The 23,947-nt window shown below is 48.9% G+C and overlaps 2 protein-coding genes and 1 long non-coding RNA gene across 3 annotated transcripts in view; 1 reads left to right on the plus strand and 2 right to left on the minus strand.

The window, feature by feature from the left end:
• Positions 1–9,472, plus strand: part of LOC146666980 (uncharacterized) — a 31,607-nt gene extending 22,135 nt beyond the window's left edge. Inside the window, exon 2 of the long non-coding RNA XR_014912834.1 lies at positions 9,289–9,472. This is a non-coding gene — a long non-coding RNA (uncharacterized LOC146666980). The remainder of the gene's footprint in view (positions 1–9,288) is intronic.
• LOC146666983 (tryptophan 5-hydroxylase 2-like) lies at positions 784–16,921 on the minus strand. The gene is made up of 11 exons (XM_085415141.1): positions 12,901–16,921; positions 6,733–6,867; positions 6,464–6,647; positions 4,805–4,905; positions 4,153–4,220; positions 3,873–4,069; positions 3,521–3,656; positions 3,240–3,366; positions 2,428–2,523; positions 2,205–2,338; positions 784–2,084 (listed from the first exon to the last, which is right to left on the minus strand). Exons 1-11 carry the CDS (start codon positions 13,333–13,335, stop codon positions 1,910–1,912), a joined length of 1,788 nt encoding a protein of 595 aa, XP_085271267.1. The 5' UTR covers positions 13,336–16,921; the 3' UTR covers positions 784–1,909.
• Positions 16,922–17,116: 195 nt separating this feature from the next.
• Positions 17,117–23,613, minus strand: tbc1d15 (TBC1 domain family, member 15). The gene is made up of 17 exons (XM_085415140.1): positions 23,465–23,613; positions 22,811–22,909; positions 22,410–22,484; positions 22,081–22,228; positions 21,638–21,845; positions 20,959–21,061; positions 20,105–20,299; positions 19,883–20,011; positions 19,568–19,671; positions 19,376–19,470; positions 18,784–18,900; positions 18,604–18,704; positions 18,433–18,532; positions 18,251–18,348; positions 18,057–18,173; positions 17,899–17,985; positions 17,117–17,824 (listed from the first exon to the last, which is right to left on the minus strand). Exons 1-17 carry the CDS (start codon positions 23,486–23,488, stop codon positions 17,645–17,647), a joined length of 1,980 nt encoding a protein of 659 aa, XP_085271266.1. The 5' UTR covers positions 23,489–23,613; the 3' UTR covers positions 17,117–17,644.
• Between the last annotated feature and the right edge of the window lie 334 nt (positions 23,614–23,947).

Below are 23,947 nucleotides of genomic sequence, written 5' to 3' on the forward strand. Positions count from 1 at the left end.
CAGTGTAACCATCACCCAGTGTTTAGTTGTAGGTTGTGTACATTTACTTCATGTCTTATCTGTGTTTAGTCGTCAGTCTGGTCCCTGTGTTGGTTTACCTTTCTGTTGGTATTGAAGTGTCACCTGTTCTGTTAGTTCCTGTTTTATTTTGATACTTCTTTGTGTCGTGTGCAGTTCTGCTTCATTAGTCACATTCAGTTCACTTGTGTTCCCCAGGTGTCTCCACTTTGCCCATTCGCTTTTGTGAATTTAAACCCTTTGTCTGCATCCTTTGTCGTGTTGTTCCTCATATTCCTGCTGTCTAACCTTAGTTTCATGTTTATTCTCTTCTTCATAAGTTCCCAGTAACAAAGTTGAAGTACTTCCACATCTCATCTCCTTCGTCCTGCACTCTGTCTGAACATGGTTAAAAGAGAGAGGGCACTTCTCCTTTCTACGAGCAGCAGATTCAAACCTGGCTTAAAGCTGGGCATGGGGCCATGAAGCCTGGAAACAGGATCACGTCCCACCGACACAAACTCACTGAAAAGCCAATTCTGATGGAATGACTTTGAGTCTCGGTTAAAAGTCAAACATCTCTCGAACACCCTAAAGCCCCCAGCTGTTCCCCACCCACAAACATCTGGATGACACACTGAGTTTGTACCATGGTGGGGGTGAGTGTCAGAGGACTTCAGCAGACTGTAACCTTGGACTAAAACCACAGGTAGCCCCACCCGTCGGACGCCCTCTGCTCGTGCAGGCATGATGCTCTCACTGCAGGTAAAAATGAAGACACAGAGACCTGCGACACTCGGGAGCTTTAATGGTCCATCATTTACAGGCGTGTACAGAAGCAACACAGGAGCACAGGAAGTTCAGTCAGCCGCGGCCAATCAGCTGAGAGCGCCGCCTGTTCAGTCCACAAATCACACAAACCCTCAGTCAGATCACATGACTCACTGATGCTCTATAGTCACGAGACCTCAAAGCTCATCAGAGGGGAGGACCTTCAGACGGAGCGTTCACACCAAGCACGAAGGGAAGCTTTCACGCTGTGACATCGAAAACGAGACAACAAGAAGAGAGGCGAATGCGTTTTGATCCAATAAACAATGTATTCACCCGATCCTGCTGGCAGGAAGTATGGCGAGAGCTCAGACGGACGCCAGAGGAATCGCAACGCGAATGAGGCGGGAGTCGCACGATTTCGCTTCTTGTTCACTTTGAGCCAAACTGTGGATCCATCACACAGCTGAGAGAGTGCCATGGTTGCCTGTGCAGTTTGGCGCCAAAGTAAAGGAGAAACAAGTTGTCGAGGCAAAAATTTACCAAAAGTTCATTTCTACGATGGATGGCGGTTGGCTGAAGGGGGTTTTGAAAGAGGTGAGTCAATGTGCGAGGGTCTTATTGGACATCCTTCTTACTCACGACATCTTGCTCTGATGAGCTGATCGTACTGAGCTAACCGCCGCCATGCTTTTCAGCAGTTCAGCCCGAAATGCAGCGAAAGAGACGGGATTCAGACGAACGTAGACGGCTTGAAAGTGTCAAAAACAGGCCTTTGACTCTTTGCAGGCAGTCAAACGGAGCAACACGGGGACGTGAATGCTGCACACAGCGAGGTGAAACTTTGCTCTGTGGTTCGTGTGAACGCAGCTTTGGATCGGCGTGGGAAGCCTTACAGGGAGCGTTCCTCGTCCTGGATCTGCCTTCATGAGGAAACACCTGCAGATGCTTGGGCATGGTCTCGGTGACCTTTGACCTGGTCAGTAAGTCGTCATTGATGGATTCGTGGCGCTGTGATACAGACTATGAGCCGGTATGATAGCTAATAACTTCCTGTGGTTGCTACATTGGACTCAGAGGCGTAGATGGACGCGTGATGGCGGCTGATGTTCTGCAGAAGCTTGGTGGTGCGTCCCCAGCTTCAGATGCCCATATAGGTGTTCATCTTCCCCAGGGCGTCGCACACAGTGGTGAGGTCGCTGCGCAGGTCCTGCACCACGTCCTCGATGCTGCGGGTGTCTTTGAGCAGGTCGACGCTCTGAGTGTACGGGTTGTAGTACACCGAGAACGGGCGCTTTATCGTCTTTGCAAACTCTCTGCGGGAAAGGAAGCACGCACGCACAGGAAGTCACGGCGGGCTCGGTCCAGGCAGGAGTTTAGTTCCTGTTCAGACTTTAAAACATTCACGATGCGTTCAGTGACTACTCGCTGCTTACCTCATCTTCTCCTTGGCCTCCTCGAAGCTCTCCGACACGAAGTAAACCTCTTGGAAGGTGGTGATGAGACACTCCTGGTTGCAGGTCGTCTTCGGGTCAAACATCTTTACACATGCCTTTTCAGACAGGGCATGCTGGGAAAAACATCAGCAGACAAACATCACTTCCACCGTGCGTGTGTGCGTCTGTGTGTGCGTGCGCGTATGTGCATTGTGTGTGTTACCCTCAACTCTCCAATAGACGACAGTAAACCGGCTCCATAAGCTCTCAGCTGACCGTCCTGTTTGCACAGTCCGAACTCGATGGTGAAGAAATAACACTGAAACACACGAGGCTCCATCACTGATTGATCACTGATTGGTTCCTTTAAAAACTGGTTTCTATGGCATCATGTCCAAACCTCTGTGTTAGAGACATCAGCTGTTCAGATGGCCTGTGCTTTCATGTAATATCATTTTGCACCACAGGGGGTGTAACCACGCTAACCCTCACAAACAGAAGCTCTGAGCAGCAGCTGGGTGGGGCTTCTGTCCCATCTCTGTGATGTCATGGAGATGTATGACTATAAAAAACTGTGTGAAACTGAGTCTCTAGAGCGCATGTCTTTGCGTTGTTGATTCTGTTTTGTACTGAGTTACAGGGCTTCAAAGTAACTGAGTACTTTTACTCTGTTACTCTAACAGAACAGATCCACTTTAAAGTGATGCTGTAAAGTTAAAACATGTTGGTGATGAAACATGTTCTTCTAGCGCCACCATCAGGTGACACTTCATCATTACATAAGGTGAGAATAGGACTCTCATCGTTCTCAAACAAAACATGAAGAAATAATTTTCGAAATTAATATAATTAACGTGTAATAGGGTGTAAAATATTTAATCTCATACAGCTGCTATTTTTAGTACCATTACTCTTAAAGAGATATTTATTTATTATTTTACTGGCTTATTTCAATTTCTTTTATCCTAAGTCTTCCGTAAACCTCCCACAGCTGGATTCGAACCTCTGCAGCGTTACCATGATGATGAAACTCACTGTGGCGAGTTTCTGAACGTCCTCGTCAGACGCTCCCAGGGAGGCCAGACCGATCTCCTGAGAGAACTGGGCAAACTTTGGATCAGCCAGTAGGGGGACGTGACCCAGCAGCTCGTGACACGTATCTCTGAGAGGAGGAGGAGGAGGAAAGATGGATCACTACAACTACTGAATACACAGAGTGGATTTCACCTCTTTGTCTGCGTGATGCTGAGCTGGAAATCATCAAACTCATCAAACTAGAGATGGATGAAAGGTGGATGTGAGGTGGAGGTACTCACGGCTCGGGGGTGTAGAGCGGGTCGGTGCTGTGCCGGATGTACTGAGTGCAGTTGAAGACTCTGTAGGCCAAACCAGCCAGGAAGTCTCTGGGAGACAGATAACCTGCCACCGGGCGAACGGTGAAGCCAGAGCGCTCTGAAACACACAGGAAGCCACACAGGAAGTGAGGTCATCATCCTGTTCAGCTCTGGCCCGTTCTCATCCATCAAAAAACATCACCGTGGAGGGATTATGTCATCAAAGAGGCGGGGCAGCCACCAACAGCGCTTCATGTTTCAGCAGAACTTCTGGAATCTGTAATGTGACTCATGGGTCACCTGAGTCCAGGTGAACGTGTTCAGAGAGACGTACCTCTGAGGAATAGTGAGACGTCCTCCAGCTGCGGGATGTTGTCCTCTCTATAGCCACAGTGCTCAGTGAGCAGCGGCAGGTTCTTCAGGTACTCTTTGCAGGCGTGAGTCGGATACAGTTTGGTCAGCTCTCTGAACACCACGCCCCACGTCTTCACCTCCTCCTCCGTGTACTCGATACGAGGGATGGGCTGCCCGCTGTGGGGGGAGGGGCACGCGAGACGTGAAACACGTGAGAGGTGAAACACGAGAAAACACGACGAACGGACGAACATACTTACAACTTATAATTCATGGCCACTTCCACAAAGTACTTCCTGCGCTGGCGATAAACATTATCTTTAAACCCCTGACAGGAAGGAAGAGGACACACAGTCAGAGTACAGATATCCCATCATGCCCAGCTTTCTGCCACCTCTGCGTGCACCTATGGGCTGCTCGCAGCTTTGCTGCCACTCGTACGTCCCACCAAGAAAGGCTGAATTCTGACACGTTAGCTGGACCTCCTCCAGTGTGTCGAAGCCCCAAAGACGAATTTATTTTGTGTGGATCGAAGAGCGGGCAGGTGTGTGTAAAAAGCCCCGCCTCTTCCACGTGAGGGGGCAGATGAGCAGCACATTGAACTCAGCACCTCAACCTGTGGGGAGGAACTCATTCTGCAGGTCTCACTTCCTGATCTATGCCACCTACAGGCTGGACAGCTGCAGACTCAGTTAAAGTTTTCCTCTTGAATGAAAACAGCTATAGGAGGTCCAGAGGTGAACTCAGAGATGAGCCCGAAGACCCGAAGGAGAAACTTAACACCCTGACCTGCACACAAAGGCCCTAAACACTGCAGTCTGGCCCCCTCTTTGTCTCGAATGCAAGATGAACTCACGTTGCAGGCATCTGTGAGCTGTTCTTTATAAATAAAGTTGAACTGAAACGACTCACGGGATGGTCGGCGTCCAGCTCGGACCCGTACATCAGCACTCTGTGAGAGCACTGATCCAACTCGGAGATCTTCATGGGAAACCAGGGAACCTCGTCTTCATCTGAGAAGAACACAGAGAAGTCTCACAACGCTTAAACACTGCGGCCTGTCAAACCTTTACATTCTGTATGATAGCTTTTCATTTCACAGTGTTGTCCACTACCTGCTGTTAGTGTCTGTTAGCCTCTGTTAGCTGCAGTTTTAGCTGCTTTTAGCTTGTGTTGGCTGCTTTGTTAGCCTCTGTTAGCCTGTGTTAGCTGCAGTTTTAGCTGCTTTTAGCTTGTGTTGGCTTTTTTTAGCCTCTGTTAGCCTGTGTTAGCTGCAGTTTTAGCTGCTTTTAGCTTGTGTTGGCTTTTTTTTAGCCTCTGTTAGCCTGTGTTAGCTGCAGTTTTAGCTGCTTTTAGCTTGTGTTGTCTGCTTTTTTAGCCTCTGTTAGCCTGTGTTAGCTGCAGTTTTAGCTGCTTTTAGCTTGTGTTGGCTGCTTTTTTAGCCTCTGTTAGCTGCAGTTTTAGCTGCTTTTAGCTTGTGTTGTCTGCTTTTTTAGCCTCTGTTAGCCTCTGTTAGCTGCAGTTTTAGCTGCTTTTAGCTTGTGTTGGTTGCTTTTTCAGCCTCTGTTAGCCTCTGTTAGCTGCAGTTTTAGCTGCTTTTAGCTTGTGTTGGCTGCTTTGTTAGCCTCTGTTAACCTCTGTTAGCTGCAGTTTTAGCTGCTTTTAGCTTGTGTTGGCTGCTTTGTTAGCCTCTGTTAGCCTCTGTTAGCTACAGTTTTAGCTGCTTTTAGCTTGTGTTGGCTGCTTTGTTAGCCTCTGTTAGCTGCAGTAGCTTGTGTTGGCTGCTTTTTTATCCTCTGTTAGCCTGTGTTAGCTGCTCTTTTACAATGTGAAAATGTCAAAACTGTTTATCAGGGGAAAAGTGTGATTTTTAGGACACTAACTGGCAAAATGTGACAATATCAGGAATGAATGAGCGAGTTTATGCATGTTTTCATGTATTAGCTCCCTGACTTCAGCTCAGGAGATGAACTTGAGCTGCGGAGGAAGACAATATGATTTTGCTTAGATGTCGAAGACTTTCCTTCCTGTTTTTGTTTCTTTGGTGAAGGGGACGCCTTCTCCAGTGGTAAAACAGGCGTGGTCATTTAAATATCGCTCCACGGCACGTGAACACCTACGACTTCTCTTCTCCTCCACCTTTGCCGTTTTATGCACGTGGCTAGAAACTGGCCACTTTAGTCAAAACAAGATGAAGAGATCCAATCAGAACTAATCAGGTACTACAGAAAAGGTGGGGTGAGTGTGAAGTGATCCAATCGGAAGTGACCTCATTGTGCAGCGTTCCATCTGCTCCTGATAAACAACGAGGGAGGGGCGGTTCAGCCCACTCCCATGAAAACGTAACAGAAGAGGGAGAGAAGAAGAGACGCGGTCTTTGTAAACATCGTGGAGAATCACTCACCGCTCAAAACACAAATTTTACATTTTAGATTTGAGTCACTGAATCAACTTCAGATTACGTCTGCTGTAATCGCATCACATTTAGTTGACTAAAACTAAAGCAGTAGCTGTTAAGACAAAAGCAGAAAGCCTCCAGAAATCCAGGTGTGCGCCTGAGCGCGCTCATACCTGCTTCAGCACACCACACATGTGCTGGCGTATTGAAGGACACGATGTTGACGTGGTCTTTGAGATGCTCCAGCAGCTCGTTGAACTCTTTCTTGCTGCAGCTGCAGTCTGCAAAGATCTCCACCTCGTTAGGAACTCGCTTCGACATCCGAGACTCGATGTGGTTCAGGTTCACATGCTTCTCCTGCAGGAGGACGCGAGGACAGAGAGGGTGAAGATGGAGGTGGGGCAGAGGTTCAGGCGTGATCTGTTTTTGAGGGCTTCCTGACCTGAAACAGTCTGAGAGCTTTGACCAGACAGCCGACCTCGTTCTTCAGAGAAAACACCACTGCCGTTTTCCCAGAATCCTCTGTGCCCTCTTTGTCCGGCTTCTCGTTGATGGGACAGAAGGACGGACGCCTCGACTGACAGCAACAACACAAACATGACAAAAAACGTGAGGTTATTGTGACAAAATGAAGCGTTTCAATCAATCAATCAAAGCTTTATTCGCCACATGAAGGTTGCCCTGCAGTGAAATGGGACCGCCCCCCCCCCCAAGCTTACACACACAACAAAGACATCACATGGGGATACAAGTCGGAGATCGGTAGCGTTACAGAAAAACACTGAAATATACACTACAATGGGAAAGTACAAGAGGAAAAAAAGAGACCTCTACTCATGCTGTGCTTCCATGGTAGGACAGCACAAGAACAGGAAACAAAAAAACTCCTCTGCACAAAAAGCACATAAATGTCCACAGTACAACTCTGTGAAAGACATGACAAGCCACAGGATTGGGTGGGGGGTGAGGAGTAATCTGAAGCGAACACAGCAGCCGCCCTGCACAGCGCTACCATTCCAGCGCGGCACACAGACCCGCCGTGTTCCCCCGCAGGAAACAAGCATCGAAGGCGTTTGGAAAGGGAGGGGGATGAGTGCGTGCTTATCTCTTGGCGAAGGTGGTCGCACTTTTCTCCTCTCCTCCTTCCCCTTATCTTCCCTGCTTAGCCTCTTGTGTCCTTGTCTTGTCTCGTGTGCATTACTTTCCCTGGAACAGTCTCTCACTGTCGTTCTCTAAAACCTAAAAGAGGAATTATGGATTTGATCAACTGGTCTCTGAATGCTATTGACACCCTTTTCTCAACGAGAAGTCTGGGCTCGGGAGAGCCCGAGTGCCCTGGAGGGACTTTCCCTGCCGGATACACGATGGACGGGTGGCAGAATCGGAGGATCATGTGCCTGGCGGGACTGTCGATCGAGGACGCTGAAGATATCTACCTATTCGGAACCATGATAACAGGGTTCTTGCTGATCTGAGCTGGCTTGGCCCTGGCTTATCGGAGAATTATGAGAGCAGAACCAGCTGTTCAAACCCCCCCCCCCCCCCCCCCCAAGGCTGCTCGCTGGAATCGAAGCGATGGGACGAGGCGCGACCTCTCACAACGAACGCAGCATGGCTAACACCTTGGAGACGCTTACAGCTGCCGTGAAGACTCAATAACACCATTGAGCATATATTGGGATACATCAAAGAGAGGCCTGCTCAAAATGAGACCCTTGAGCGAAAGTTGGATCACATCGCAGAACGGCTCACTGCAGTTGTGGGGTCTCAGAATCACAAGAATGATAACACCACGGAACAGAAGTTTGATACCATCATGGGGAGGCTCTATGATGTTACTTACGCTCCATGATGTTGTCATTCTTTTGCTCAAAGAGCAGGTTCTGAGAACTCACGACTGCAGTGCACTTCCCCAAGATGTGATCCAATTTGCGCTCAAAGGTGTTATTCGAGCGAGCCCCTCCAGATGTAATCCAGTTTTTCACTCAGAGGTCTTGTTCTGAGTATTCATGGCAGCCGTGCGTTCTCCAAGATCTTATCCATGCTGCACTCAATGAGCCCATTTTGAAAAACTCACGCCTCGTCCCATCGTTCCAATCCCAGCGGGCAGCCTTGTGGGGGTTTGAACAGCCGGTTCCGCTTCCTTAATTCTTCCATAAGTCAGGGCCAAGCCAGCTCCGATCAGCAAGAACCCTGTTATCATGGTTCCGAATAGGTAGATATCTTCAGCACTCAGGCTCACCCGAGCCCAGACTTCTCGTTGAGAAGGGGTGTCAATTGCATTCAGAGACCAGTTGATCAAATCCATAATTCCTCTTTTAGGTTTTAGAGAACAGACTGTGAGAGAGTGTTCCAGGGAAAAGTAATACAAAAAACACGAGACTAGACAAGGACATAAGAGGCTAAGCAGGGAAGCTAAGGGAGAGGAGGAGGAGGAGAGGAGAAAAGTGCGACCGCCTTCGCCGAGAGCCAAAACAGATGTTTAGAAGCATCAACCAATCAGGCCTCTGACTATGCGATGGAGGTCTCATTAGCAGGGGCGGATCTAGAGAAATTTTCTTAGGGTGGCAAAGAAATCAAATGGGGTGGCAAAATCAAAGCCTCCCCCCCCCAAACACTCATGCAGGTGGTTACATGTGGTTACATGATTCAAATGCAGTAAGTATGCACGTTTTTCATATAAATATAGTCGATAACTTAATTATTGTCTGTAGCCCACATGATTACACACTTTAGTTACATAAAACGTGAGTTTTGATGCTATGTACTGTATAGCCTGTATGATAAATAAATATGTAGCCCAATAAGTATAAACTCCAGAAAGCTACACAACATGGGGCGCTTCATTTACAAACACAAGTCTAACTTAAGTTTCACTGTTTTTGTTAGAAAACAGTCACATTGTTGCAGCTTAAATTACACAAAATGTCAGAAATCTGCACCGTCATGAACAAACATCTAAACCTCATTTTTCATGATTTGTTGGATGAACCCTGAGGTCTGAAATACAACCGGCGATGTGTGACTCCTTTGAGTTTACGTTTGTATTTCACCCTCAGATTGTTTCATTTCATTTTTTCTTTTCAGCTCAACTGAATTTATTTATTTATTTTTTTTACTTTCTTTTTATTGTTTTTCTTTAAACATTATACGGGGGGGGGGGGGGTAACAACAAAACAAAACACCAAAACAACAACAACAACAAAAAGATAAATACAACAGGTAGGATAACAAAACAAACCCATGTTGGATCTCCTTGTTTCTACAGTTTGATCATTTCTCATTATCAGTGTGTTGGTCTTTATCCTGTTGGGTTTATGTACTCAGTCCATTTCTCCCACTTTTTATGGTATTGATCTTCCTGAGTCCTTATTCTGTAGGTCAATTCTTCCATTGTTTGTATTTCATCTATAATTTTGATCCATTCGTCCTGTGATGGTGGGTCTATCTTGTTCCATTTTCTTGTAATTGCCTTTTTACAGGCAAAAAACAACTAAATTCAGCTCAACTGACTTTAGTTGTTTTTTTACTGTAAAAAAACACAGACATGTTGGGTAAATGTTTATAACTTGAAATGCAAATATAAAACGTACATTTTATAAACATAAACAACTATTTATCTAAAAATGCAGCCAATACACCGTTTGTTTCATTTTCTACAACCATTTAAAAATATTACTAAAACTAAAATGAGAGAACAATCAGATGTGGCAATAAGATGCCCCACAAATGATGTGTGCCAGTAAAAACAAGTTTGTCCACCAAAAGACAGAAGAGCACAGGGACAAACCTGCAGGCCCGACAACAGCAGGTGTATCACTCCGCTGGTTTTCTACTTAGTGACAGTGTTTACGTTGCAAATGTGCCTCTGACAGTCATTAGCGCCCTCACTGACACACTAAACAAAACGACTACACAACAGAACGACTACACAACACACTAAACGTCACAAATCTGCCACATCTAAACTCTCTCTCTCGCTCTGTCTCGCTCGCCCTGTTACCGTCACTCCCCAAACTTTTCCCTCTTCCTAAACAACCAAATCCCACATGTTGACTTTTTTTAAAATTGGTCGACATGGTGCATTTTTCCACCAATAAGAAAGAGGTGGCTTTTTTCCTTTCTTTCCTGTTTTCGTGCTGTCCTTACAAAACGCTTAAAACACACACGTGACGACAGTATTTAGAACGAAGCGTGGCTGATATATATGATCATAACTCTGGATTTACTGGCCTGTAATTAAAATTTAAAAACTTTGAAGTCCGAACTTTCAATGTGGCTGAAACAGAGACTCAGCGTGGCTGCAGCTTGTTGCTGTGTCAGCTTACATCAGTCATGTGATCTGGAGGTGCAGCGTGTCCGTGGACCACAGAGGGTTAATAACACTCACCTTCCTTCCATTTCCACAGTGTAACATCCACCCACCTGTGTAAAATCCAAAATTCCCATGGTGTTGTTCAAAATGTGCTCTGGCACGATCATGAGCATCGCTTGCTGCTGAAAACAAGAAAAAAGCCGGTCCTGCTATGGGCTGAACCATTTGTTACTGGTGCAGGGGGGGGACACTATGCAATATATTCAGTTTTAGCATTTATATTCACTGCTGACTGTAACTACGCTCAAACTGTTAATGCTGTCTTACTTTAATAAACAACACTGTCATATGCAAAACTGGGGTGGCAAGGGATCATTTTAGGGTGGCACTTGCCACCCCATGCCACCCTTCTAGATCCGCCCCTGCTCATTAGGCCCTCCCATGAACCTCCTCTGAGCTCTTCTCCTCCTGCCTGCAGCTTCTCCCTTCACCTTTCCTGTGGATTTTAATGCCACCCTGCACCTGAGGGGGCGATAGTGAGTCAGCCCTCAGTCCAACGGGACAGGAAGCAGCACCTCCAGGTCCAAGAGGAGCGTGCAGGCAGGGTGGAGTGGGTGGAGAAAGAGTGTCAGGGGTTTGGAGATGTGGAGATGCTCAGATGTTTGTTGGAAGTGAGCAGTGTGGACAGAATCCTGTCATCAGGGGAACGGCTCAGACTCAGAGAGGCTGAGATGGTCTGAGCCTGTGCAGAGGAGGAAAGGTGAAGGGAGAAGCTGCAGGCAGGAGGAGAAGAGCTCAGAGGAGGTTCATGGATGCAGTGAAGGGAACATGCAGAGGGTCGGAGTGACAGAGGAGGGTGAGTCGTCTGTGTCCTGTGCAGATTTAGCTCAGACTCCCACCAGCAGGGGGCAGTGTTTGAGCGGGAGTCAGGCTGAGGTGCTTCTGCTGCTGTGAATGAATTTAAACTGTACCAGTGTGTCTGCTGGCCACCTGACCTTCATCAGCTGATGGAGCCTTTTCTCCACCCTAAACCTTTTTACCTGCGTGCTTTTGTTTCCACTGCGTAAACTAAAGCACAGTTCTGTTTCTGGTTGGGTGACTTCCTCTCAGTAACGCCATCAGTATGATCGCTTGCTCTGATAGGCCGGCCTCATAAAGGCGTGGAGCGTTATCTGATGCAGACGGCGACAAATTTCCCCAGAACTGCTGTTCAAACACACGGTGGCAACGGCGTGAAGCAGCTTGCTCTGACGGCTGTTAGCGTCATGAAATAAAGATGTGGAGCTGCCGACGGATGCTCGGACAAACAGCCCATAGCCTAGCAACCGACGACACGCTGCTTACCCAGAACTCTGACAGCAAAGACCCCACAGTGAGCACGGACACACAACTCTGAGTGTGTACTCTGAGTCTACTCTTTACCTCATGCTGAGCCTGGACATTATCTTTCGCTCTTCTTCAGTGTCTGGATTGTGGACGGTTTTTGTTTTTCGTGGACGAACTTCGATCCCTGTGAGCCGACTGGCAGGAAAATGCCGCCTGCAAAGCTGCATGGAGGGAATATTTAACGTGTGATGTAAACGATGCAGAGCCATCAGCCTGACTGCAGGTTTTTCATGTTGGCCCAGAGAAAAAGAAGAAATATTGCTTAAATACAGTCCAGAAACATCACTTTAGGCTGACCGTTTCATGCTAGGGTTTAAATTGTATTTGCATTTGTTTTTCTGCTTTTCTTTGACAGATTTCCTGCCATTAGAAAAAGATGTAAATAGAGAGAATGGTGCAGAGATAAAACAGAAATAAAAGGAATAAATAAATTAAAGTGAATGTAAATAACGAGTATCACAGAAAGAACTCTGTAACATAAATTCATGTCAGATTCATTAGTTCCTGTAGATTTCTTTTGGCACATTTGTTCCTCCATAAAGCAGAGGGTCGAACTAGAGTGTGGAGATGAATCTTCAGTTACTGATCTGATCGCTCTGGGCAGTTCTTTTTAAATCGTTTGATCTGTTTCTGCTGCCTGGATGAATATTCTGAGCTGATGGGATTACTGCCTTGCTCAAAGGCTCTTCAGCAAGAAGGTTGTGTGATGAGCCAATTCAAGTAAAAAAGTGCTAAAAGTAGAAATAATTAGTTTGACTTTGAATTTTTGGAGCAGAATTTGAGAAATAAAGAGTTTCTTATTATCTTCTCCTGATCAGCAATCAATAAAGTCCTGAAGCTGCTCTCAGCTACAGTACTCGAGTAAAAGTACCCAGTTAGTCTAAAAGGAGGAGGATGAAGACTCCTCACCATCTGTCCGCCGGTGTGCCGCTGCCGCTGATGCTGCTGGTCAAACATGGCCGAGTCCAGCGACAGCCCGCGCCGCGACCAGTACTTGCTGGAGAACATCATCATAGCCGGTTGCATCCTGGGGATGGGTTCGCCATCGTCCTTCATCACGTGGCCCGACGCCATCGGGAACCAGTGAGTGTACGAGTACCAGGACTCCAGCCTGTCGCTCTGCCGCCGCTCAGGAGGACGAAGAGGAGGATACTGCTGCTGATGCTGCTGGAGCTGTGAGCCGCTGCCGACCCGCCTCCTCAAAAATACTCCCCCAGGAGGGGGAGGGGGGGTAAGCTCCACCCACAGCAGTCTCCAGGTGGGCGGAGACTTTGGCAGCAGAGTGACATCATTAGAGCACACATAGCAGCTCAGAGACACACCTGAACACAAACACACACTCATTTTCACATCTCCTTGAGGACATTGAGCTGATGTAACACTTTACCTGCTGTCTCACTCTAACCAATAGGAGCTAATGCCTGACCCCAACAATGACCTAACCACAGCTGAGGACCGCCATTTGGTCCTCCCAATTACTGGTCCCCACAAAGATGTTTAAAGGAGCACACACACACGCACACAGGGACCTGCGTGTTTAAAAGCAGTGAGATTGTGATATTAATGCCACGTTATGCCCCTGAATAATGACTGTGAATTATTATGTAGTTTTAGTTTGCATTAGTCTCCTGAGTTACATTTGTTAAACTGCATTACATTAGGCTGCTGGCTTATTGTGAATGAATGATATTGTTTATGATGCATGATACTGCTGAGGTATAAGAAATACTGTTTTCAGAGTCAGGACCTTGTTTTCTGATAATAGAGGAGACAGAGAGCTTCTGCCTGGTAAAAGGTCAGAAGCATCAACGGGCGGGGTGAGGCCGAGTGCATTTGGAGGTTGAGACACACACACACAGTAGTTAGACTCATGTTTAGGTAAGAGTTCAAATAATAGTTTGCAAAAGCTTGTGATGCAAAATTGTGTCTGCCTAAGGGACAGTTTGCTCCAGGAGATAAGCGAGAGTTATTAACAGGAAGCACCTGGCCTCGAGACGGAGAAGATGTCCTTTTAAATGTGTCGAAAGTCGTCAACAGAACATTAGTGGTGTTGAAACGTATGCATGTGTTGTATCTGTTTGACGCGTGAGGGGGCGTCATAAACAATACCCTGATGTTATGAAAACAACTGCTTGTGTATCGTTGGGCGGAGATCGATGCTGTCGGCGTGCAGTGTTCATGTCCCCACGCATGTGTTCATTAAATCATCCTAACTCTCCTGGACCAATCGTTGTCTTTGTGCTCACCCTCAATATTTGAACTCGTAACACCCTGACACACCTGGTCACCCCACCTGAGCGATTTCCCGCTGACGTCGAGTGTCATGTGACAGGTAGGACATAAAGAGTAAGAAAGGCTCCACGGCTCCGCCCTCTCCGGCTTGGACGGACCATACAACTCCCGCAGGTGAGGGGCGTGTTTCCTGCTCTCACACACCTTAAATACCTGCCTATGTTCATAAATCCTGTCACACAGCTGACCTTCACCCACAGAAAGTCATGTGACCACAAATCAAACATGATTCCCACCTGTACATCCTGCTGTGGCCCCGCCCCCCCGACTGCCAGACATCAGAGAGGGTGGTTTGGTTCGACTGTAAACATCTGCAGCTCTCGGCCTAATGAGCTTTGAGTCTGGAATGGCGCCGTGCTCTGATTGGTCGTTTCAGATCTTAAACTTCAGTTTGAGGTTTCATCAGCTGTGGGCACAGAGGAGCGGAGTCCTCTATTAAACCTGTGGGCGGGCAGGTGATGGACGGCTGATGGTTGGCTGATAAACGGCCATGATGGCAGCCGCGGTTATCAGCGTGCGGAGACAATTTCCTGCCACACAGGAAATGAAAGCTGCATCGGGAGGAGCCGCGGCTGCTTTGTTCCTGAGGCTTTATGAGCTGATTGCAGGTGATACCTTCATCTTCCTCCTCCTCCTCGTCGCCTTTAAAACCAAACTTCTCCAATCTAAGGAGGCAAGGAGGGGGAGGTGGTGAGGGGGAGGTGGAGGAGGAGGCCAGGAGATATCTGACAGTCGCATGAAAGCAGCTGAGGTGACATTTGGAGCAAACGGGAGGAGGCGTGACATTTATGAAGATGAATCGAATCATTTCCTCACATCGATGCAAGCAGAGCAGCTGCCCTCCACCTCCCCTCCCACTCTGACTGTGCAGTGGCGCAGCTCTCTGATTGGAGCTTGGCCCTGCAGGTGTGTTTTCCTTCTGCGTGTGACACAAAGCGAAAACGTCCGCGCGAGCATCATCGTAAATAATCTGGCCTCCCGTGACGAGCTGCGATGCTGTGTCCAGCTGTGGTCTCCATGGTTACTGACAGGTCAGCTCCAATAAGAGAGAGAGATGGCACTCAGTCCTTAACGTATTTTAAGGTGGAAGCAGACCTACAGCTGCTGATATTTATGAGGACAAAGTTCAGCGTGTGTGGGTGGAGGTGAACATGGTGCAGTCGGACTCAGTGTCCCCGTATGCTGAACCGTCCCAGCAGCAGCGACCACAACACGCGCAGGATGTTTGATTGTATTCGGTAAATCCTGAGTGTTTGACTCACATACACCACAGATTTCAGACAAACTGAGCCTCAGGATTCAAAGAAGTGTTTGTGCTGACGTCGGTGAATACGACCCCAGACGCTCCTCCTCTCAACGCCAGCCTCGTTCATATCATCTCCACAAATCGAAGAGGATTTAGTTTTTGTAGTCCGCCTTCAGCACCCTGTAGTTTCAACATGCGTCACGTTAAAGAGCAAAGGGTGTATTGCACCACTTCACCTCACTACAAGCAGCAGGCGATTTTAGACCCAGACAGGCCTCAGGGCTGTGTGCTGCTACATCATTGAGTCTACAGGAGGTGGAGGCCCTGAACCACTCAGGACTCCACCCAGCCACCTGTGGCATCAGTGCCTAGTAGGGGTGCAACAATACACAAAATTCACGGTTCGGTTCGATACTTTGGTGTCACGGTTCGATATTTTTTCGATACAAAAAAAATGTTCATGCTTTTTAATTTGTCATTTATTAAAATTATAAATATTTTAACTCAAACGTGCAGTTTTTAAATTTAATGTTGCTGAAACAACAAAGTAAAAAAATAAATCCAATGGAGAAATCTCTCATCTTTGGAAAAGAGTTTATTACAGAGAAATGTCTCTTTCCAAAATAAAAGCTCTACTATACGCTTCTTCTGGGCTATATTCTCAGCAGCATATTAAACATATCAGGTCCCCATAAGGAGAATCCTGTGCTAACGGCTGTCTAAATGACTCGGGTAAAGTTTGTAGCATGCGTGCTTGTTGTTTTTGTCTGCTTCCACTTGTCTTTGCACGAGGATGATGTCGGAGTAAATGTGCAGTCATATTCGTTGTGTTCCCACTAGTGCTGTCAGCGTTAATCTGAAATGACGTTAACGCCACAACACGGCAAATCTCCGTTAACGAGCTACCGCGGATCGCCCCGTGCGTGGGGCTGGACGGCCAACACGTTAATGAGTTAACTGCGCTAACGCACTAGCTCCCACCCATGTAATTGAGCATTGCGTGGCACATCCAACATACTGTTTTACTTTAGTCCATGACTCGCTTACCTTCAGGGTCATACGTCACATGAAAACCAAAATAGTTCCAAACGCCAGATCTGAATGAGGGTGGGGGAGGTCCATGTTGCAAGGAGCTTAACTTCTGTCTTGCTAGCTTGTGCTGCACTCATTGGATCTGCGCTGGACAGTGCAGCCTAGGCGGAGTAGTCGAACGCAGATTCACTGAGCGCTCAACACAGACAGCATCGTCAGAAGGAAAATTGATAAAATAAATTACAAATGTTGTATTGTTCGATACATATGCGTACCGAACCGAAAGCACTGTATCGAACGGTTCAATATCGATACCAGTATCGTTGCACCCCTAGTGCCTGGGTAAGGCTACAGCATTACGGAGCTGTGTCCTCGTTACATCAGGCAGGCGATGCAGACCAAAGAGCTCTACTGCACCACCTGTTAGCGTTCCTCAGGTGGAGCCATGCTGGACGCTGAGGTCGTCTGCACTCACAACATGAACCAGATTCAGTGTTTCAACCCTGAGAGGAAACTGTGTGTGTGAGTGTGATCCAGATGTCACAGCTGAGACGGTTTCACGCTGCAGGAAACAAACTTTATTTCTTTGGTTTGTTCGCCGTCGTCATGGTGACAGAAGCTGATGACGTGGAGTCTTTAATCTGATCTCAGTACAGAGAAAAACGTCAGAGCGCCAACAGGAAGAGGAACACAGGCACCTCCTGTCAACAGAAAGAGCTCCTCCCTCTGTCACTGCATGGCCAATCAGGGCTCTTGTTGGCAGAACTTCCTGGATCTGAAGCCTCATTCATTCAAACTACAGCCAGACAACTGCTCCACCCTAACCCTATCTTTAACATATCTGTAACACTCAGGAGGCGGAGCCAACAGGTGAATGATTGCTCAGTCACTGGTTGGCTCCACCTCCTCTTCATCAGGATGAATGAGGCTTCAGAGTGGAGGAATGCCCGATTAGAGCCGCACGATACAAGAAATTACAAAAATAAGATTCTTAATAATCTCTTTACACACACACACACCCTCCTCCAGTGAGGCGGGGCCACAGATTCACCCCGCCCACACACAGTCCATCTCCACTCTTCACTACGATACAAAGGCCCCTCTGCCACTCTGCTCGCAGCTGCTTTCTCTCGAGTGTCCGTTGGAGACGCCAACCTCCCGCCGAGCTGCTCCGGAAGTCGCCGCCGAGCCGCAATCGGTCGAGCCTGCACGGCGAGACTCGACATCAAAGCCCAAGATGGTGGCGACAGGGCGAGGGAGGTCCTGAGGAGGAGCAGACAGGTCAGGGTGAGGGGTCAGATGGACGTACCATGACAGAAGACGCTCCCTGCACTCACCTTGCAGCTCCTGATCTGCAGACAGATGCCCTCAGCTTTCTGCAGGATCTCCTCGATGTCCAGCTTCATGGAGAGCTCGTTGATGTGCTGAAACACACAGGTCGGTGAACAATCTCAGGTGTGCACAGATCTCCGGGCAGCTTTGGGGCGATGCTCACCTTCAGGATCTCGTTGAAGCCGTAGTTCTCCTCCATGATCTTCTGCTTCTCTGAGTCCAGGATGGCGCAGCACACCAGCAGGTGAAAGTTCTCGCAGGGCAGCCCGGTCCACATCACCTGAGGATGAACCACACGTGAGACCACAGGAAGAACGACACCTGTCAGCACCTCCGACCCCGCAGGAGGACACCAACCTCCCAGAGCCGCAGCACGTCCACGAAGCTCAGTTCCCTCTTGAACCTGATGAGCAGCCAGCGGAAGCAGAAATACAGGTATCCTGAATCCTGAGACTCTGAGACACAGACAGAGGGGGCGGAGTCATTCAGAGCCGCCGCTATTCACAGCAAACACACACGCACAGCTGCAGGCGGCGTACCGAGGTAGTTCCAGAAGGCAAGGTCGAGCAGCCTGAGCAGCGAGCTGAGCTGGATCAGCTGAGTCTTCATGCCCTGCATCTGCTCCTCAAAGTTCTCGTGCTGCAGGACACACGGCGGTAAATCAGCACGCGGTTAAACGTCCGAGCTGTCAGAGCAAAGATCAGACTCACCATCTGGTCCATGAAGGCCACGAAGCACCAGAAAGCCTCGACCTCATTCTCCATGACGTAGAGGATGGGCGACAGCAGGTCGCTCATGCCCTGAACGTAACCTGCAACACAGAGAGCTTCCTGTCACGACCAGGAAACGGGAAGCGGCGCCGTACCTGCGGAGGCAAAGCGTTCGCTCACCCAGGTCGAAGTCGTACATGCAGTAGGTCATGAGGATGTCGTGCAGCAGGACCAGGCCCGGGTTGTCGATGCCCTCGTAGAAGCGGTTCGTTCGGTCTGTTCGGTTCACGTCCTTCTCTGAGAGCGCAGACACATACGTCACATGACCTTTGACCTTTACCCCCTCACGGCAAGCTGTACCACCCAACTCAGAAGACCAAAGCGGTCGTTGCTCAACTCCCGCAGCTCTCCCTCCACCTCACCGCGGCAGTAACTGAGCATTCACTCGAGTACCTCACTGAAGTACTGCGTTCACTCCCCGTACTGCAGTATTTCACACGTAAAAACTCCTTTAACTTTACAGGTAACGCCTCAGATCTGATCCCGGCGACAGTGTTACGATCTCACCCACCTGCTGCACCCGACTCCACGCTGACATCATCTCCAGCATCAGAGCAAGAATCAATCGCTCATCAATGCTTCTGATTCTTTGGCACATCAAACATCACAAACACCTTCAAATGTGACGTCATCCACCCGCTACACTGGACTGCTCTCCATCAGGAGCCCCGCCCAAATAACCAAACAAGGCCTGAGCCGAGGTGCTGCTCACCGATCAGACTGCGGTAGTCTCTCAGTCTGGAGTTCCTCCTCTCCTGCTCCTCACTCACAGATTTCCACTGCAGCTTCATCCTGAAGTATTCATCACTGACACACACACACACACCCCTCATGTTAACATGATATACACACCAGTCAGGGTAATCAGGTATGTGTGTGTGTGTGTGTGTGTGTGTGTGTGTACGTTTTCTCTCTCTGCAGGGTCTTCCTCTCCTCGTGCGTGCTCTCCCAGGGATAATACCCCAGCAGGAACTTCCAGGCCTCCTTCCTGAGGGCGTGGCACAGACCCTGCAGACGACACAGACGCGTCAGGGCGTGGTCTCTGCTCGTTTCAATCAGTGTCACAGGTCAAAACACCAACGAGTGCTTTACAGTAAACTCAGGCATAAAAACCAAAGTGAAGATCAAACAGCCCAAAACTGAATAAATGAGTGATGCTGCTAAGAATCACGTCAGCTGATTGGTTCAGAGCTGGACACACCCACAGACACGTACGTACCCCCTTGAAGACGGCGTGTTTCAGGTCTGGGACATCCTTCATCCTCCCGTCTGCATCCTGGTGTCGCGCCCAGTCGTCTGCAGTCAGCGGCGACTTCCTGCTCACCTCGGGCCTCGTGCCCAGGTCGATCTGACGGGGTCAAAGGTGAGCAAAGAGCATCACACGGCTGACACACCCGCTGCCACGCGTCTGCCTAACAGCCAATCACATTAGACCCCTCACCCTGGTGATGACCTCGAAGCCCGGCTCTTCCTGCTGGTTGATCTCCAGCCCCGGGATGACCTCGCCCAGCAGGTCGGCCACCTCCTCTGGGGGGCGCTGTTGCTGCTCCTCCATCCCCCGCAGCGCGTCGAATAAGTAGTTTGTGACTTTGGAGAAGCCGCCGAGCGTGGTGACGTACGGGTCCCGCTTGAACTTCTGCAGGAGACAAACGCAGAGCTCATCAGCCGACGGACGCCGGAACAAGATGGAGCGCACGACTCCAAACGTCATCTGAAAATAAATCCTACGACGTGTTTTCACAGACAGAATTCTACGTGTGAAACCAGAGCAGCCAACAGCCCACCGCAGCGACCTCGCTCACAAAACCAACACACAGATTTATTTAGTTTGAAATAAATGCGCTGATGCACAGCAGCTTCCACAGAAACATCTGCGTGAAGATCACACGTTAATGTGTCCGTTTAAATCACCATGGTAACAGCTGCTGAACCCCTCACTCACTATGAGGACCATGTGATGCTCACACTTTTATGTGCAGCATGTTTCAGTGCGACAGAGTCCCTGTGCGCACGTCGCCACACTCCATGACGTTGACACGTCGCATGCTAAAACCTCATAAATGTGTTTTTGTACCTGCAGTACACCACAGGAAGCTGTGGGGGCAGCATCGCTGCATCACCTGCCCAGACTGCACTCAGCACACAAATAATCGAAGAGAAATCAGACAGGTTAATCGACGACCAAATAATCTATAGTTGCACCCCCGTGTGCGCGCGTGTGCGTGCATGTTTGTGCATGCGAATCCAGATGTTTGAGCCTAACAGCTGGCAGTGAGAGATGGTTAAACTTCTTACGTGAACCAGGCCGAAGTTGTTGTCGTCCAGAAGGTTCTCGAAGGACTGCGACAGAGCTTTGTTTGGCGTGCTGACCAGCAGGCACGTGTGGTCGCTGGGAGACCTGCAAACAGGAAACATGTGACCTCAGTAACAGCTCACAGGATCAACGCCGGCCTTCTGATAACAAACGGGTGCTTATTATTCACGGCGCGAGCGGCAAATCAGACATCAGAGGAAGCGCTCGTCTCTTTGGGGTGTACAGATTCTATCAGCCAATCAGCAGGCAGCACGTGGGCGGGACGTCATTATGAAGCCTGATAAGAACTTTAATAACAGCTATCTGCCCCCGCCTCACCCGATATTTGGATCAGAGGGACGGGAACGCTGCCGCACGCCTGTGGAAATCAGCCATTAGCATATAAATGACCCGAGAGAGCGGCGCCGGCGCCAAATCCCCCCGCAGCCCCCACCCCAAGGTGGAGTAACATTTATATGTCTTCCTGACTGAGAGTAACTTGAATAAACTGTCTGTGACACAAACACCAATAACTTGATCTGTATGTGAACCTGACCAGCCCCCCCCCAAACAAAACAAAACAAAACAAAAAACAAACAAAAAAAAAACAAAAAAAAAAAAAAACAGCCCTCCTTGAGGTGGAGGGCGGGGTCAGAGCTTAACATCAACCGCTGGACTCACTCTGTGAGCAGAGCGAACCTCCTCAGGCTGTCCAGGAACGCTCTGCTGCCACCCTGGTGGAAGTGCAGATGTGGCAGCGGGGTGGAGGAGTCCTTCAGCTGCAGGATGATGAAGGTCCAGCCCTCCTCCCTCACCGTGACGGAGCGGAGGTCACTGACACTGAAGGCGAAGGCCAAGCGGCTCCTCTCGTGGCTGCTGTTGAGAGAACCTGGAGACAGGAAGCAGGGATTAGAAAAAACAGGGATTTCAAAATAAAAGCTCAGATCAGCTGATGCACCCGTCTGGCTCAGGCTGCTGAGAGTCTTCACGACCTGCAGATGCAGCCCGGCAGCTCGAGGCTAGGCTGCAGTCGACAGCATTAAAATTCCTCATCGCTGCCTCATCGTCTCTGAATCTGAGTCACGTGATTCCAACATGCCGAGCAGGTTAAAGCAGCCGCTCACCCTCCATGTTGGAGCTCCGCCTCTTCCTGAACGACACGGCGTTCACCATGTCCCACTCTGTCTCGTAGCTCAGCTGAGCCTCCAACAGCTGCTGAGACTGTGGACGGTCCCCTGGACACTGAGCCCACTCCACCACCGAGCTCGAGTCCTGCGCACACACACTCTTAAATCACCTTTACATGAAGTTTTATGTTTTTTTTGGTTTGTTTAAAAATCTGTTCTTGGAAACTTTGAAGTTTGAATGTAATCAAATCAGGAAATTCGGTTTGTTGATACTCAATTTGAGTCAATAAAGTTGAACTCTACTGAGTGGGAGTATTTGGACAAACCTTCCCAGCACAGAGCATGTTTGAGGGGTCGACGCCGTCCTCCAGAGGTCTATACTCCACCACGATCTCGGCGTCCTGACGGCGAGGACACACATTGACACATTACTTCATCGATCAATCAAACAAATCACAGGAGCGTTCAGGAAGAAAGAGCGCTTCTGTTCCGATCGCATAGATCTATAAACAATCAATAACAGTGACAAACCGGAGCTTTATTCCAGCCAATCATGTGCAGTTTAACAGGTCTTTGATTAAGCAATCAGGTTATCGCCCTGGTATCAAACATGCTGCTGGTGTGTGAGGATGTTTTTCTCTTCAAGTCGTTCCATCGCAGAGACATTCTGATACTTAATCGATGACCAGGCTGACTAATCGATACCAGAGTGTGTCGGGACTGTTACCTTTTCAAGGATCCGGAGGGTTCCTGAAACCAGGAAGTCTGGCTCGATCTCCTCATCACTGCTGGGATGGAGGAAGACTCCCTCGTGTTCAAATATCACCTGTGGAGCAGAGTCACAGTGAGGTCAGCTGAAGGATCAATACAGCAGGCAGGAAGTCTGATCACATCACATGACGTCTGAGGACTCAGGGCATTGTGGGAAAAATAACCTGCGATACAGCGAGAAGGTGGCACACCTGTTCACACCTGTGCCACCCGCAATCAGAGCTTCAGATAAAACCACTGATCAATACTAATCAAAACAAATCAGTCAGGTTCCCCTGAGATCAATCACGCAAACTTGAAGCTGTCTGCTGAGGTTCACCGGTCCGCCCAGGGACCACTGCACGCTAGCTTAACCCAGCCTGTCCCCTGAGAGCCCCGACCCTCAGCCCTACGCCGCCCGCAGACAGCGTCCGGGCCGGAGAGGCGGACAGAGGCCGGCGGATAGCCGCCTCCCGAGGCAGCTGCGGTCGGTGAGCTCAGTGGCTATCCGAGCAGCGGCGGCGCAGAGCCGGAGGACAGAGCTCCCGGCCCGACAGGACGGAGCTCTCTTCTCCCCGCCGCGGAGCTCCGGCCTCCGCGGCAGAATCCCGGAAACGCGATCATGTTTTACCTTGAACGCAGGCTCCGCCGCCATGTCTGGACTCACTCTCCCAATGACGACGGAAGCTCACGTGACCACCAACTTCCAAAACACAACCGACAGCTCAGCTTCCGGTTTAAAAAGGTCAGCTTCCGGTTAGAACCACGCCCACTTCAACGGGTCAGCTGACGGCCCAAAAAAAAAAGACAAAAGAGCTTAAATTGAAGTAAAAACTGACAAACGCACGGATAGATGTTACAGCCCAGGGGCGGATCTAGAGAGATTTTCTTAGGGTGGCAAAGTCGAAGCCCCCCCCCAAACACTCATGGTTACATACGGTTACATGATTCAAATGCAGTAAGTATGCACGTTTTTCATATAAATATAGTCGATAACTTAATTATTGTCTGTAGCCCACATGATTACACACTTTAGTTACATAAAACATGTGAGTTTTGATGCTATGTACTGTATAGCCTGTATGATAAATAAATATGTAGCCCAATAAGTATA

Source organism: Rhamphochromis longiceps, linkage group LG7 (assembly GCF_057381845.1).
Source record: "Rhamphochromis longiceps isolate RC_006_pf linkage group LG7, R_longiceps_female_GT1.1, whole genome shotgun sequence".
NCBI classification, from domain to species: domain Eukaryota; kingdom Metazoa; phylum Chordata; class Actinopteri; order Cichliformes; family Cichlidae; genus Rhamphochromis; species Rhamphochromis longiceps.

Bases quoted from the DNA above. Each gene is read 5' to 3' on its own strand.
- tbc1d15 (XM_085415140.1), bottom strand. From the start codon at position 23,488: ATGGCGGCGGAGCCTGCGTTCAAG. The intron at 19,672-19,882 runs GTACGTACGTGT...TGTCGTCTGCAG, and splicing joins AACACGCCGTCTTCAAGGGG to GGTCTGTGCCACGCCCTCAG. The intron at 17,986-18,056 runs GTGAGCATCGCC...TGTGTGTTTCAG, and splicing joins GCTTCAACGAGATCCTGAAG to CACATCAACGAGCTCTCCAT.
- LOC146666983 (XM_085415141.1), bottom strand. From the start codon at position 13,335: ATGAGTGTGTGTTTGTGTTCAGGTGTGTCTCTGAGCTGCTATGTGTGC. The intron at 6,648-6,732 runs GTCAGGAAGCCC...GTCCTCCTGCAG, and splicing joins AAGCTCTCAGACTGTTTCAG to GAGAAGCATGTGAACCTGAA. The intron at 2,524-3,239 runs GTGAGTTTCATC...CGTGTGTTTCAG, and splicing joins ACGTTCAGAAACTCGCCACA to TGTTATTTCTTCACCATCGA.